General features: G+C 33.4%; 1 protein-coding gene and 1 pseudogene across 1 annotated transcript; both read right to left on the bottom strand.

Annotated features, from left to right (window-relative positions):
• Window positions 1-3,199: 3,199 nt before the first annotated feature.
• On the bottom strand, window positions 3,200-5,252 carry LOC140990601 (zinc finger protein CONSTANS-LIKE 16-like). The gene is made up of 2 exons (XM_073460379.1): window positions 4,046-5,252; window positions 3,200-3,707 (listed from the first exon to the last, which is right to left on the bottom strand). The coding sequence occupies exons 1-2, from the start codon at window positions 5,099-5,101 to the stop codon at window positions 3,462-3,464; spliced, it is 1,302 nt and encodes a 433-aa protein (XP_073316480.1). The 5' UTR covers window positions 5,102-5,252; the 3' UTR covers window positions 3,200-3,461.
• Window positions 5,253-11,021: 5,769 nt separating this feature from the next.
• On the bottom strand, window positions 11,022-15,472 carry LOC140989380 (homocysteine S-methyltransferase 1-like; annotated as a pseudogene).
• Between the last annotated feature and the right edge of the window lie 2,155 nt (window positions 15,473-17,627).

Raw genomic sequence — 17,627 nt, 5'->3', positions numbered from 1 at the left:
ATTCTTAATCAAATAATTCCTCGATTACACTGTATTTTTTTTTGGCAATCAAAATTTTGTCTTTCCAACCTCCATAATTCAAGTTGCCAGATTACTAGTTCAGATACCGGTGCTCAGCCGAGTCGTTTTCGACTGTAAAAAGGGTCGCTGATATGTTGTAGAACGTAGGGTCGGGTTCGATGGGGGCATGTGTTTCAATCAAGAAATGGGGTTAGAAATTTAACAAAAGGGACCATTACATATTCTGCATCAACTCGTCAACCATGCTCACTGATAGCAAAATGCCAAGTTTCGAATTTAATTGCAGCCCCACTCTTAGTTTAGTCTCTTCCACCTACTTGAAACTGTACAAATTATTAGAAATTTCAAGCCATTTTCCTATCATTGGATTTTCTTTGTTAAATTATCTAAACAAATATCAATCCACGTATCAATTATATGAATAAAATTTAAATTAGTACATAAATAAAATATTTAAACATAGATATTATTACATATAAATATTAAACGTAATGATTAATTAGTCAAAATTTCAAGATAAGCGATTTACGAATTACTACTAAGCAACGAAGAAATGAAACTTAAATATAATTATACTAATTATTAAATAGATAAGCAAAAATATTTTCATAGAACTAGATAAATTTATTTATATGTCTTAAATTTCAAAGTTTATATTATACATTTGTGAAATATCAATAAATCAAATTTAAAACTGAAAATAAATTTTTTTTAGATGTATAATATATTGATGTGTTTTCTTTGTTGAGGTATGGTTGTGCTGTCTTGATCATTGTTCATGCTTTTCTATTGGAAAAATTGCAAAACCAGTTCCATAAGTTGGTCTGCTTTGACTTTTCGTCCTGTAATTAAATAATGTTTGGTCTTCATGCGCTAAATTAGATTTTTTTTCTTTTTTGGCCGATGCTACTTGGTACTACTTAGTTGGCACCCGAGCATTCTTATATCAGGGTAGATTCACTGGGCCACCTTAGTCTCGAGATTAATGTATATATATAATTAAGTATTTTAGAAATTTTAGTTACTGATCAAAATTTTTATACATGGATTTATATGAGTTTTAAATAATCTATCATTTGAGCTTATTCTATATCTATGTGGTTATCTTAGTTTATATATTTACTCATTCTAATTCTACATTTTATATATATATTTGTGTTGTTATGATTATAAATATGTATTTACATAAATATATTGAACAAACTAAAAATATATAAATATTAAATAATAATCAAATTAAGTGATAATTATTAGAGTACAAAATTGTATAAGTCAATTATTTGAATGAATAATGTCATATGTATATTCAATTTTTTTACTTACTTAACTATGAGTTTATTTTAAAAGTTCGTTATTATAACTCATATTTATCATGTATCGTGATATATTAAATTCTTAAGATGATTTTTAAAATTTATCTAGTTTATATTATACAAAATATAACAATAAAAATTAAAAAATACATTAAATAATATTTACATTTTCAATGTCCAGCCTACCTTATTTTAAAATCTTGGCTACGCCCAGTTATATGGCATTAAAAATGGAGATAAATGGTTTATGTGGATGTCTTGTGTCTGTTAAAATTATAAATTAGGTCTTGTAAGTAGTTATGTTTTAGTCATTTTTGGCACATGATTGTTGGTCGCTGAACATGCCAACGCTTTTGTAGATAGTGGTTTGTTATGATAAATTTGAACTTGAGTTTTGCTGAAAACAAACTGAGCTGCTCAATAATATTTTCAATGCTTCGACCTTTAATTTGATATATTTTGACAAATTACTTCCTTGTATTACTGATTCATGCAGGTCTTTGCTGAGTTATGGTAGTGTTGTTTTGATCATCGTTCGTAATTTTCTATTGGAAAAATTGAAAAATTATTTCCATAAGTTTGTCGTTTTGACTTTTCATCCTGTTATTACTAAAGTTTGGTCTTGATGCGCTAAATTGGATTTTTTTTTAATCTTTTTTAATCAGAGTTACTTAGTTGACACCAGAGCATTCTTATATTAAATTAAAAATGGAGAGAAATGGTCTATGTAGATGCCACATGTCTATGAAAATTGCAGATTTGGTCTTGTTATATTTTCGATTTTCGTCCTAAAATTGGTCGTAGTTTGGTTTCACGAACCGAATTTCATTTTTTTTTTTTTCAATTTTGGCATCGTTTGGTTTGATTACGTCGAACTTGACTGATCTTGTATTGTCTGATTGCGCCAACAAGCTGCAATGGATTCCATCCAGATATCTTAGAGTTAGAATCTATATTGTTTATCAGAAAAGACAAACGATTCAAATATAATTCTCTCATTTAACAGACTTTAAAAGTCGTTTATTGTCAAATCCAGTTAGTTCTCTGCTAAATATCAGCTATATATCTAGTATAATTGTGTGTCATTCAAGGAAATTTTTGTTGGGATTGACATCTATGAAGAGGTCAAGACAGATGACATTTTGGACTACCAATACTTCGATCATTCAAGATTATTGAAGCTTTCAACAAAAATGTCTTCAAAAGATTCATCTCAAGATGCTTGCACACGTACACTATATAATTTTTATCTGATTATTAAGGATTTTATTTGTGCATTGTATCTTACTCACTCTTTATCTTTTTAAAGCAAACCGATTTTAGTAGTGAGTTAATTTATAAACTTTCAAAAGCCTGTTTTTGGACAAATTGGTTGTAAAAATTTGAGTTTACTTGGAGTTTCGGTGAATAAGGTTTTGACATAGTTGAAGTGAGTTTGTACAATTGTTGTATCCATCCAAGTCTTCTAATGAAATTATTCCTACCAAAGAAGAAAGAAAGGGAGACATAGAACTTAGTTTTCGAAGTTCAGTGAACAAATTTGTGTTCTTTGCCTTTGGTTTTTATTTTTTTGCCAAATGCTAGTTGTTTTACCCGGCCAATCAGTTACATTTGTTCACTAAGTTCAATACATATTTTAAACTTGTTAGCTGAATTTTGTTTTTAGCAAATTACCTAAATTTAAGACCCATACCAAATAAATCGAAATTTCCGATTCGATCGATTTTTCTTTTTAAACGAACACCCCTTTACATACATCAACATTCCTAAAATTACAAAAAATCTAAAGAATGCATGGATTGTACCAAACTATATACTAGAAATATTAAACATACAACTTAAAAGGTAAATCACAATTAACCTCATAAAATGCAAATTCGTACTCTTATTGGGGTTTCTTCACATTGAAACTAATGAAACATGCGCAAAATTGTTAGATACATACAAGTTTACACAGATTCTTGGAGAAGTGAAGCGGGCAAACCTCTGTCCAAGCAGCATTACAAGCAATTGTAGGTACTAAGATAGACTAACAGGTAATGAAATATATAATGAATTATATATACAGGCATTTTGATCATATAATTTGGTTATGATTCCAGCTGTTTGATTACTTAGAGAAGGGAATTAAAGGTGTGGTACTGGTGCAGGATTCACGAAATTCGCTCTCCTTACGAACCTGCCTTTTATCCGGGGCCTCTTCTCAGCGTTCAGCTTCCGTACCTCGTACCTTATCTTCTTGGAAAACAACCTCGTACGCCGCTTCTCTCTGTACCTGGACACCCTGGCTTGTCTCCCTCCATCCAAAATCGCTGCTCCGTGCCCACTCGTCATTCCCATTTCTCCATATGCATGGATTGCTCCGCATGTTCCCTGCAACATATACCAAAAATGTCAATTAGTGAGTTAAAAGCTATGAAAATACCGTGTTGTGTATTAGTCTTTTGTATTATATATGCTTGTTTCGGAATCCGCCTCCAATTAAAGTTAACATTATTGTCCACAAATAGATTTGATCCAACGATTGTTTTTAGTGAATGAAGTAGCTAGGTGTGAAGCAATTTTGAAACAAAATGGTCATCGAGAGAGCTTGTTGTAAATATCTCCATATAGGTTTAAAATTTTTTGCTCTACGAGATATGTGAATTATACATATATTAGATGACATGATCAAGGGAAATTGGTAATAAAATTAGCATGCAATGCCATACCATGCAATTAGGCCAACAGTCACCGAAATCTATTTCCGGCCTTTCTCCGGTAGTCCACGGTGACTTTTCACTGTCCCACGTCGTCATCACACCTTCATAATCAAGCCTTAAGAAATTCACCTTCTTGAAATCATCACCAACTTTACTCCCCTCCAAACTGTTCATGAACTTCTGCTCTCCACTTTGTGTTGCTTTATTTTCCTCTTCTTCACATGTGATTGGAGAATCATAATCGAAATTCAACTCAAATGTTTCTCTACTTAAATCAATTTCTACACCAACTTGATCATGATTACAATCCTCACCTGTAATATATTCTTCCTCAACTTTAACTCTTTCAATCTCCAACGAATCACGATTTATTTTCTCCTTTTGATCATCACAATCCATTAGCCCTAGTCCCTCCATATCAAACAGTTCATCTTCCAGACCTTTACCCAATAAACTCTCAACATCCGCGGAAAACTCAGCAAGATCCGTTTCAGATGGAAGAAACCCGTGTAATCTTTTCGTTTCTGGGCTCAGACCATTGGATAAAGCTTGGGACTGATCATTCCCAAAGACCTGCGTGATACTTTCTGTACGGATATTATTCACAGCATCATCGGAATTGCATAATTCTGCAACGAAGGGATCGAAAGTCGGAACCCTATACAGAAGCTGCTCTTCGTTTTCTTCATTCGAGTTATCTTCACCGTAGATTTCAGGTACCAGATGAAGCGGGTTTTGGATTCTGGCGATGCATTCATCCGAAAAATTGAACTTCGACTGTTTTTTGTGCCTCGGTGTTCGAGCTTTACGAGTGAAGCCTTGATGCCAAGATGGCAAAGAAGTTCGAAGCTTTGCATCGAAAGATTTTAGTGATACGATTTTGAGGCAAACCCTCTCGTGCCTTCGGGCTAAGGTGTTCGCCGAATGAACAGAAGAATCGCAAGATTGGCACAAGAATGCATCATCAGCTGCGCAATACCATCGAGCCCTCTTCTTGATACAATTATCACAAGCTCTCACTGATTTTGCGCCAACGGCGCTGGATAAATTTTTACCTGAACTCATAGAGTTCAAATCTAGAATGTGTTCGGATTTTTCTCTTATGAAATGTGCAAATAAAATCAAGAAAAGGCGCAAGAAAATTATGTGGGCTTTCTTGATTTATTTATGTATCAAATAAATTGTGCAATTATTTTCAGTGGGGTTCAGGGAAAGGGTCCCATAGCATGCACTTTTGCAACATATTTATATGCCTGAGCCTCTTCTTGGGTGCGCTTTTGAAGGTTTGGACAGGAAATGGAGGCTGCACTTTCGGGTCTCACAAGAGGGCCTTATCTCTTCTGTGATTGGTGGAGACAGAAAATTTTATCCTAATGTCTGGTTTTTGATTGGTCAATATTCTGATTATGGGATTTCTGGTTGGACCCTTTGGCAATAAGTCTTCGATCCAATCTCAAATACAATGTCAATTTCTTGATTTATATAATATAAGGTGTCCCTTTTTTGTTGGATTGTATCTTTGGAGCACACTTCCCCTCTCGCATAAAGGAAATATCAGCAGTAACTTATGCTGACCAAGGTTAAGTTTTTTGTGGGAGTACTGGAAAAGAAAATTTATCCATGTGAATCTAGAGAATTAGATAAACTTGGAATCTTTTACGGTCACTAAACAAATAGTATTAATAGATTAAACTAATGTAATTTTACAAGTTTCTTTGAGATTGTGTTGGGTGAAGCAAACTAGTTAAAAGACCAAGTAATGAAATAAATTGTAGTAAAAATTGTGATTTCCATCTTGTATATTNTTTTTTTTTTTTTTTTTTTTTTTTTTTTTTTTTGTGCTTGACCTTGGTCCAATGATGTGAAAATTTTGTAAGTCTTGTATTTTTAAATTTTACCAATTTTATTATATTTTCTTTGGGAGATTGATGATACATCACTGCATAAGCGAATATCGTGTCGACAATAGATCAATAGGAAAATTTCAATATACATGTAAGGAAAAATAGCTTTTTTATGTTCACTAACTTGTTTAGTTTTGAGTTTTTCTTTACTAAATTTTCGAAGTTATATTTTAATACAATATTTTTAGTTTTCGCTATTTTGATCCAACTACGAATGCGTAAATAATCCAAGTTTTCACGAGGTCATTCCATACATAGTCGACATGTAATAGCCCTAAGGTTTTTCCCCTAGTTTTTGTTTCATTAGTAAATTGAGTTTTTCGGTGTGTATTTTGAAGAGAGATTATTTCATTCCACTTACACATATCTTTTACTCTGCGCAAGTTTTATTCACAAAATTCCTCGGGCATTAATTAATTTAAAAAACCTGATAAATATTAATGTCTTTATTAAGTACAAGTATTAGAATATATTAATGAAATATATTTTTAAATTTTTATTTGGTTTATTTCTCTACCAATCTTATCTCCCAACTTAGCACAAGTACTAAGTGCAGAGATTCACTTTATAACTAAAATGACTCCATCTTTCCAATATTAAAAAAGTGCAAATAATTTTTCTCTCTATTAACTAGTTCAATTTTATATTTAGTATGTCTCTTGTGAGATAATCTCACGAAATTTTAAAAATTCGTGAGATGTGTCAATTATATCTATAATTACAATAAAAAATAATACTTTTAGCATAAAAAATATTAATTTTTTCATTGTTGACCAAAATATAATATCCGTCAAACAAACTTGACTCATGATACCGTCTCACATGAGTTTCTGTATTCTAGATTTTGACTAAGTTTTCAAATTTTAATTTTAATATAACAACTTTTAAATTATGTTATTTTAGTCCAATTGTTGACGTGATTTTGAACAAATCAGCAGTGTCTGACGTCAAATATTTATTTTTTCGTTGTCACGTTAGCACTCCGATGAAATAAGATGGAAAACCAAAAAATAAAATTAATGCACAAAAACTAAATTTTGAAAACTTAGTGAAGCAAACTTAAATTGAAGAGATCAATAAACCAAACTAATTATTTTTTACTTAAAAAAATTATTAATTTCATACAGTAAAAAAATTCAGAAGTTGAATTTTATATATATAACAATTTTTTGTGTGTGATATAAAATATCCAACCCAATAAATAAAGTAATCGCATGGTCCCGTTTTGTCCAGATGAACAAACCAAAGTGTCCATTTCTGTCATAAAATTATCTTCTAGGAAGTTCACTCAGCAGCATGCACATCCATCACATGCTCATACTAAGAGACATTCAAAATCATTCGATATTCTTTCTTCTATTTTTTTGAAAAAAATTATGTGTGTGTGCGTGTGTGTGTATATATATATATATACACACACACACACACATATTTTTTTTAAAAAAAATATGTGTGTGTGTGTGTGTATATATATATATATACACACACACACACACATATTTTTTTTAAAAAAAATATGTGTGTGTGTGTGTGTGTATATATATATATGCATAAGATGACTTAAATTTTTTTTAATAATTTTCAATCCAAACTAAAGTAAGGTAAAAATCGTGACTAATCAAGGTATATATTAGAAAGAAACCAAATATTGAAGATGTGTGAAGCTTTGTGTATATTCACGATATGAGTTGACCCAATTTATATTTACAATGAAAAATAATATTTGTTACAAACGAAAGGAAGACCGGTGGAATTTGGAAACTTATATCATAAAATTGATTTATGAGCCGATCTTATAAATTTTTTTGATACGTGAAGTTGTGAAAGTCATATATAGAGTGGAAAGTGACACTTGTTGTAAATGCGGCTGTTGAATGCCATAAATGTCCAAGGACCGCTCGTAAATGCAGCCCAAATGACGTATGGGATTGGTTTAATTGACAATCCCCTCTACATATTTTGCTGTATCTTTAATTAAGATTTTTTTGTTATCCAAATTATATACGACAAAACATGTGTGAGCACAATATTTTGTAAATAATCGAAAGAGAATCTATAGATATGGGAAAATTCCGAGATTTGCTCTATTTATTATATGGTCAGTTATTTACTATAGTGAGAATTATTTTGGTGGACTACGATCCTGTTGTTTTTATACGTGAAGTTTTTTCATGTTAAAAATCGTCAATATTGTTTATTTAGCCTCATTGTGATGACTAGTATTTTTTTTATATCCTAATCTAAAGGGTGAGGAGGACTCGAATTTCAGTCAATACATGAAGAATTCCGATGAGATCATTGGGCCAAGCCCTCGTTCTCGTGATGACTAGTATTTTAGTTGATCTATTCGATATTGTTCACTAGTTGTTTCACACAAGTGAGAGATAATTATTTCACTGCGTTATCGGTTTATCCGTAATTATCCCAACAATTTCAATGAAAATTATTCTAGCTCAAGATTTAATTTAATCTTTTGATTCCTGAAATCTCTAGGTAAAAAAGGGTTTCAGCTTCAGTTCTTCTGTTTCAATGATTGTTCGATTAAAGATTGGGATTTTTTTTTGGTTGCCTTCTTTTTTTTCCTTTCTGCTTGATGATGATTATTGCTTCATATGATCACATGGTATAGTACTTTGGTTTGCGTTCTAAATTTGAAATTGGGGGAAAAATGGCTGTTTCTTGTTCACAAACAAAGTTGAGTAACTGGTGGGTGGTTCATAAGCCTGACTCCACAAAATTTCAAGAATCTTTTGTTAATTTGATTTTATAGGATTTTGTTCATCCGGGTGGTCAAAATTTAGTATCAGTTTTATGGATTGATTTTTCCCCCATATTTAATCATAGTTTCATTGGCGCAATATATCGCTGACGTGATTAATAAGCAGCTTAAATAAAATTTTATATACTAACCAGGGAAAAAAATGAGCATCTGACCATTTCATGCATTCTACACTTAACTCGGGGATATAGCTCAGTTGGTAGAGCTATGAATCATAACTAAATTGTGGTACATACGTTCCGGATCTTGGGGGATCATGTGGCCATACTCGACAGTGATCCTCGAAGCCGAGGATGAGTACCGAACCATCGTGTTCTCTTAGCATAATAGTTTGTGCTCTTTGTTGGGGCATCGTGTTCTCGCACTCAAGATGCAGCGGAAGTTTAAAATTTTTGTTCTTGGGTGTCGTGTGTTTAGAAACTTCATTCATATGACGTTTAGAATTATATCTTGCGTTCTCAACGCTGGACTCCAAATTATTCCGATATGAGCGGAGATAGCCCTTCTTGTAATTCCCTACGAACGGCTCTTCTCCTTTGATCGCCTAATTAGTTCCACGATCGAAAACTTTGTTCCTCACTTGGATTGCACTAGAAATCGTAAACGATTTGTGCGTTGAGATTGTAGCATCTGAATTTCCAAAATATGGAGTCGGTGCAACTTCGGAAGGACACGGCGACGGAAGAAACAAGTGGCCGAAAAATTCCTTTCAATTTTCTTCAAGGTGGCCGAGACTTCATGATTCTAAATCATGTATCTTTGTGCTAAATGAATATTAACCAGTTATTAAAAATTAATTATTGATTATTAATCAACAATTAAGCAAATTCAATTTGTTTTTATGGCCAAAATTCCTCCAACAATTTAGTGGGGTTGCCGTGACTTTCGAGAGGATGGAGAGAAATTTTTGAGTTGTTTTNATATATTTATTCACTTTTAATAATACATAATGTAATAATATCATATACACATATTTTATATCACCATATAAAATATATATGTACACTAATTAAATTAAATAATCATTTTTTAATTTATAAATTAACTCTTTGGTTAATTTAATTCTAGACTCCTCTAGAACATATATGAGAATTTGTACATGTTAGTAGTCACCACTACCAGCACAATCATTTAACTAGTAAATTCCAAATTCAAAAAAAAAAAGAAATCGAACCCATTATAATCTCGTTCGACGATCCGAGAGCGCCGATGTACCAAGAATACAAATCTTGTTTATATAATGAAAATTGAAAATTTCGAAGATCAAAATATTCACTTACCATATCAGGCAACAGTCAATTTCAGTGAACTCTTTCACAAAACAGGCAGTTCCACTCTCCTTTCTTATTTAGCAATCATGCTAACTTCCATTTCTTCCATCCTATGGAATTAGCTCATAAACTCCTTTATAAGCTTTCTGTTTGATCTCATCAAACTATAGTCGCCAAATTCCAACTCTTTGAAATTTGACTATCTCAAGGGAACACAGAATCCGATACTTGTGTGACCCTCAATGGTTCAGAGATACAGCTAGCCGTAGGTTCACGTCTCCATGTGGTTCAGAATAACATTTATGCTTATTCGGGCTTACCTTAGTTAGCCCCATTCTTTTCATCAACTCATTGATCAAGAATGTCAGAATACATTTCTGATTGCACCTATCAGATCATGGTAAGAGCGTCTAGTAGCATCGTCCCATGATCCTCTAGGTATCACTGATAGTGCCTGCAAGGACCTTTAGTCATGGTTAATGTACAGTACGGTCCTTTCAACACACATATCCCGATCGAATCTACAATCATTGGTATATCGAGAGTTGCATATGAATTCGATAACGATGCGATTTATCTTTGAGTACTAATAGTGGCATGATATGTGCAACTAGGAAAACACTTTTCCCTAAAGTACATTTCTTGCTCTGGCCAGAGACTCCTTGCACTATTAACTCATCAGATCACATAGGATATCTTCACCCGTAGGCGAACGGTGAATCCCCGACTACAATGCATTTGCTCCTACGTATTTCGAAACTACACCCAACCTCGCCACCTGATGACCCTTGATAGAGTCGATAAACGGATTAAAGTGCATGCTAGTACGTATAGCCACTACATTGTCCCGGGTCAAAGGACTAATGGTGTACAATCATAACTGCGGACTATTTTACTCGATAAGTAAGAATCACTTGGACAGTCCGAGGGAGGGTTGTTCAATGCATCATCATATGATCACCCATATGTGTGAATGGACATCTCCATGCCCATGCCAATGAAACATAGCGTTTACACTACATATACTAGTCTCAAACTCGAGCGACCTTTATCCTTGTTTTAGGTGGCTGATTCGACAAAGAACCTGTTTAGAATATACGGTACACTTCTTAATGAGTTTCATGATCTTACGTTGTGACGCAGATCTCAGTACCTATTGTATATTCAATGATTTTATCTATGCACCTTGCATGAGTATACAGATAAAGTACAATGTCATAATCGAATAAAATCGTAAAATATTATTAAAATAAAGATTTTTTTACATCAGAGTCAATAAAAGCCCGAGCCACAAATTGGCTTGTTGGACACCTACTCTAACACTCTTATGGCTATGAATTTAAAATTTGAAAAATATAAATGATTTAAGCCCCTACAGTAGCCTCCTATGAGTTCGCTCCAGCATCCCGCCATTGTGTTGCAAAGATCTTGAATTTTTCATTGTCAAAACACTTGGATGGCTGGAAATTCCAGGGGTACAAAAATCGAGTTTCAAGATCAAATAATACTAGTGATGGATCACGAGCTAAAGTTTCGAACTCACCCGCCATTTTTTAGTCACGCCATCCCATGTCTCACCACTTTTGGGTACACAACTATGGCCTTCACAGTGCACTGCACATTGTACACTTTCATTCAAAGAATTGATCATAAATTAGCTTTGTTACCATTAAATTTTTAATTACCTCTTTGAATTTCTGTACAAGTTTAAGAACAAAATGAGGTGACTGCACCAACCCTGCTACTTTTGTTGATTATGTCAAGGCACTCCTCAAAGTTTTCTCCAGAGGGAGCATTTTCGCCATCGACTGAGCTGAAACAAATCCAAGATGGGATCTCGACTTTTTCTTCATCGAGCAACTCGACACAAGCCTGCCGATTGTTTCTCAGATCGTGAAACTTTGATCACAAGACAGAACTTAATGCCTAAAGCTATTAAAATATTAGAAATTGAGCTCCAAGTCCAATTGTTGGCAATTTCCGCAACCAGGATGGAACTGGTGGAGAGCGAGTCAGCTTAAAATGACAGTAGTTTTCATGATTATTTTGTTCGAAAATGTTAAAAGAGTACCTGCGCCTCTAGTTTGTTCGGAATGGTCTCAAAAGCAAGTAAATCGGGCCTTGCTTCCACGAGAACTTGCAGCCTACGTCGATGGAAATCCTTTAACTTCTACCGAGTTACATCGGGCCCATACTTCCCACTGCAACGCAAAAACACTCCATTTATATTATTGGACACTCAAATTATTGAAACCGTTCGTAGCAAAGACTGATGTTCACGAGAGGCGACAAAAAAATTAGTTATATATAAATATATTAACATGGTCCGGCACGTGTAAACCGGGGACTAGTAACTGATATCCAAGGAGAGCACATGCAAGTTGAACAAACATTAAGCAAACAACTAAATACATTGGGATGTATGTATTTCCATGGATCTTGAATCTTTACCTCAAAATTGGAACTAATAAAAACTACCACAATTAACAGTTCTATATTAAAAAAAAAAATAGACTTTATATTTGAAAACTAATGCCAAAACGTAAATAATTTGAGCAAACTTTCTTCTCACCTGTACTCTGAAGTCTGAACCATCGGCAAGATAAGCGCCATAGCTTCCTATGGATGCTGCAACCAAAGCCCTGTTGTAATTGTGTCCTGATTTTCATTTTACGGTGACCAAGAACTTATCACGGGCTTCAACCGCGATGCTCACGCTTTTGATGAGCAGTGATTCTGCTTCCTCCATGTACAATCCCCTGGATAGAAATCCTGGCAGAGTTGCCTGTTCATTCAGAAGATACATCAAAATTTTTCGACTTGTTTCCAAATAAACCTACAAAACTAAGCCATTTTAGTGGCTGTAAAATCAAATAAGAAGACAACAATGGCGTGGACCTGATATGATGAAGTTACCAATATATCTGCACCAGCCTCCAAGTACTCCAAATGTACCTGAACCCCATTAAAACATGAATATATATTCCACCTCCAACATCAAATTTCAACTTGAAAAATAATCTTTAAATGGTTGAATAGCATCAGCTCCAAAACTTGTTCTCACCAGGATGGCTCAATCCATTTTGGAAAGGTAAAACTTGAAGATTTTAGGAAATTATATGCATAAAAAATTGAAATTATTTTTTATTTGTCTTGCTTAGAAAGTAATGTATAAAGTTATTTTTATGCTTTGCGTCCAAAAACAGTTATTCGTACGTTAGGACCTCGGTCTTTAGTGTCAACAGCCTTTGGTTCACTTCCATAGCCCGAACGAGACCCGTGAACGATTTTATTGGCGCGTATGACGGCAGGGGTGGTGGAGCCAAGACCAAGATCAGGGGAATAAATCGGATCCGATATTTCGATGTTAGCCTTGGAAAATTTACCCGAAGGGACCATTCAAGTAATCATATGTGTGAGAACCTGAATTTCGCTAGCATTTTTCAACAGCTAGCAATATCCAGCAACAATACAAAATTTCAGCAGAGCTAACAATTCCAGCAGCAACTAATATTTCAGAAGCTGGTATTTTTCTAGCAGATAGAATCCAACAGCAGAAGAGTTCAGTAGCGCGAGATTCCAGCAGACAGCTACTGATTCTGCTTATGACTTGTAACTGAAGTATTTAACATAGAATAAAGGCTGTTAATGGCACATCATGAAAGATTATGGCCATTAATTGGGAGGCTAAAGGTCAGAATTTTGCCTATAAATAACACCCTCAAGTTTCTGAATTTGTTGTTACACAAGACTTGAGTTATCACTTGAAATTTGAGCTAAGAGAGTGTATTTTCGAGCTCTAAAATCCAATAGTGAGAGTAAAGTAGATTTAAGACTTCAACCGAAATTTCTAAGCAAATTACAGTAAGTGAACTTATGTATAAATATCTTGAAATAAGTTTGATAATTCCTATTTTTGAAGCAAAGTATATGTATTTTTGATCTCTGATTTTTGAAGCATTGAAACCTAGTGAACTAATGGTAGGAATATATATTCTGAAATAATTCTGATTCCTGATTTCTGATTTCTGGCCTCACCTTTTAGAGGAGAGAACATAGAGGGGACTGATATCAATTTAGCCGTGAAATTCACGAACGTGCTCAGTGCTTGCTTGTTTAATTTTCAGTTCTGATTTCTGTTCTGAAACATGTGATTCCTGTTCTGAAAATAAGAGTTTCTGTATATTATTTGTATTACTGTTTCTGTTAAAAATGGTTTTGAAAAAAATTGATATTTATTCCCGCCCCCGCTTATTGAGTGACGACCATATCACTCACCCACCAAACCCATCTCAGATAAGAACGATGAAGAACTGTTAGAAAAAGAAGAGCAGAACAGTTTTGGGGCTGGTGAAGAAGACTGTTATTTTTCAGTTCTAGATTATGTTTTCCTGTTGCATCTTTAGAAACAATGTTATGTCTGGTTTTACATTTCCGCTACAAAACATTTGTTATTTGAGTTTGTATCGGACAATGAAATATTCAGTTTTATGAATAAAAAGACTGGTTTCTGAATTTGGTACTTCTGAGGCTTGTTGTTTTCGAATGTAAATTTGAGAGCAATGTCGGTGTCGACCAACCCCGTCCCTGGGGCGTGACAATATGTACTTCACGTGTGCGCGAATGGTTCTGGATGCTTGTAGAACAATGCCCCAAGGGTAGCATCGAATAAATCGGATCAGGATACAAAATTTTAATTCATGTTATCTATATTTTCTTAAAGAAAATAAGTTCATGGGCAAAAATATATTAAAATTTGGTAATTCAATTATTATATGCGAGAGCAAAATCTCAGAAATTCCAAAAAAATATGGCCTTATGGTTACATAACCATTTTTAGCCTACAACTATGTTATGACAGCTGTCGATAGCGGAACAGGAGAGAGCTTGGAAAGGAATGCAGATTCTCACGTATAAGCTATTCAAAATTCTTAATTTGACTTTCATATATTATGCATGGAATTGATTATTTCAAAAGAAAAATAAAATATAACATTTCCATGAATCTAACCCGAAGGATACAAAACCTAATGCACAAAATAACCAATTTTCGTTAATTCAAGAACATAAAATCTTGCAAATCTAACAAATCTACAAAATCATTTTAGGAGTTTACCCATTTGATGAGATTGGGGTCTTTGATGAGGCAGAGGGTGCTCCAAAGAGGGTCGTTAATGGAGGCGCAACCGCTGGCCTTCCCTATCAGATCCTCCAGCACATTATTATCTCTCCCCATATTTTTCTAGAACAAGGGGTTTCCAAGGAAGGAAGAACAAAGAGACACGTCGAATCTGTTTGGGCGTTTAGGGGTATTTAACGTATCCGTCGGCTTGGAATCTGCTGACTGGCATTAGCTTGTGAACGTGAACGGGTTCTTCTTCAAGATTCTTACTTGGCTCAACTTTGGGGTTTATTTAGAAACTTCGGTCTAGTCTACTCTATTGTTCGGTAATTTTGCTTGTCAAGCTAAATCTTACCCACCATTTCTTTCTAAATTTCCTCTCTCATTTTTCGTTTTACTGAAATAATGGTGTTTATTATTTTTATTTATTCTTTCTCAATTTATATATCATCAAACACGAAATTCTTCAAAAAATTATTTTCGTCAAAAGACTGGTATTCCCACAGATTACGTGAGATATTTAGTAAATTAAGTTAGGTTCAGATAAAATTCTCTTCTCATTTTAAAGAAAGAAAAGAAATAATTATTTTAAAGTTTTAGAAAATGCAAAAAAAAAAAAAATTCGAATATCTGTCTTCATAGTATATATATTCTTATTTTTATTAAGGAAAAAACTGTTAATTAATAACATAAATATATTTGGTGTATAAAAATAGACAGTATATTTAAGAAATAACATATTTTGGAGTTTAATTTCGAATATCCTTGTTGGTTTGGTGGATTCTTGTATCGGTCATTCGTTTGACAAATATGTATACTTTGAACATGAAATGTCATAGAGGTAATAGATTCCGGAGGTTATCAATTAGATTATTGTTAGATTTGTTTGGAGTCGTATCAAAATTCAAATTTCAAATACATAAATGACCGCATTAATTAGTAGTTTTATTTGTATTTATTTTTTATGTCCATGCAACTAGCAACTGCTTGTACACTTTGGTGTTCAGGTTAATGAGTATCCTTCAAAATTAAATCATGTTAAGCAGGTAAACCAGATTGAACAAACTCTGTGCGACGGGTTCGTCGGAGAAAATAATAATAAAGAAATTGAACTCATAATTATTTATCAAACACTCGTGTGTTTTACCAACTCAAACATGATATGCTGCTTAATATTATCCACATCAGATAAATGAGAAACGGCCGAAACTAATGAGAAGGTAGCTTCAAAAAAATATTGATTTGATGAAATACGTAAAATACTTCTTTCTTTTTTGTTTTGTTTTGCATTTAATATATTATTGAAATAATTTGTTCTAAGCCAGAGACTTATAATCCATGTAGTTCCTAAAAATGCATATAGAAATGAATATTTGTCAATATATTTTGAATTCATATTTTTTTAGTGAATCCACATACGAAGATAAATGTCCATATTTAGATTCAACTTTAGGGTATTATCCTAAGAGTAGGTCTCTCGTGAGACGGTCTCACGAATCTTTATCTGTGAGACGAGTCAACCCTACCGATATTCGCAATAAAAAGTAATAGTCTTAGCATAAAAAATAATACTTTTTCATGGATGACCCAAATAAGATATCCGTCTCACAAAATACGACCTGTGAGACCGTGTCAAACAAGTTTTTGCCTTACCCTAAAGATATAGTGAAATTTCCTGAATTTTTGTAGTTGACATCAAGATCTCAAATTTATGACGACATCTTGTATTCGAACTCAATTTTATATATATATATATATATATATAGACTTCTATACGTCTTGATAATGTATTTAAAATTTTTCACTGAATGAAATGAAATTACACAGACACGTCAATGAAAACCAACCTCAAAATAGATGTGCAAAAGCAACCACCCTGAAGGTGAAGTGTCATAACCGTCTCCCAGTAGATGAAAGGTCTAAGTTCTTTTATAAAGGGAGTCTGAGTACTTAGTTAGGAGTTTGATTTTTTTTTTTACCAACATTATTTTGAAAGACTTTGTCACAACCCAATATGATTTATTAATTAACGTGACTTATAAGCTGCTGCATTAACATAAATATTGACCCAATATACATAGTAAGATCACACTGCGGATTCCAACGTCTTAAAAAAATCTAAAAAGGAAACAAACCTCACCCCCAAATATGTAATAATAGATTTTCTCATAATAATAATAATAGATGTGCCGAATGCGTACTAAATCCATTTCATTGTAATTCCGATATTGTAAGATCACATGTTCCAAGTGGTTAATTGATAGGTGTGCAAAATGAGAATTTCTCTTTTTTTTTCCTTCTACTGTGGGAAATATAAGGAACTAATATTCTAAAATTTTCATCAATACATACCTCTTTAAGACTTTACAAAAAGGCCAAAAATGAACCCCAATCACTATAATTATCAAACAATGGAAGCCTAGTAAGATATGATTTCATGGCTCTATGTGTGTGTGCTCGAAAAACCGAGATTAAGTGGCGATAAAACGATATTAAGCATGCAGTGCTAGTAAAA

Source organism: Primulina huaijiensis, chromosome 12 (assembly GCF_012295235.1).
Source record: "Primulina huaijiensis isolate GDHJ02 chromosome 12, ASM1229523v2, whole genome shotgun sequence".
Taxonomy (NCBI): Eukaryota; Viridiplantae; Streptophyta; class Magnoliopsida; order Lamiales; family Gesneriaceae; genus Primulina; species Primulina huaijiensis.
This window is presented reverse-complemented; position numbering and strand designations above follow the sequence as displayed.

Coding starts and splice junctions, on each gene's coding strand:
- LOC140990601 (XM_073460379.1), bottom strand. CDS start 5,101: ATGAGTTCAGGTAAAAATTTATCCAGCGCCGTTGGCGCAAAATCAGTG. Junction 3,708..4,045: donor ACTGTTGGCCTAATTGCATG/GTATGGCATTGC, acceptor TATATGTTGCAG/GGAACATGCGGAGCAATCCA.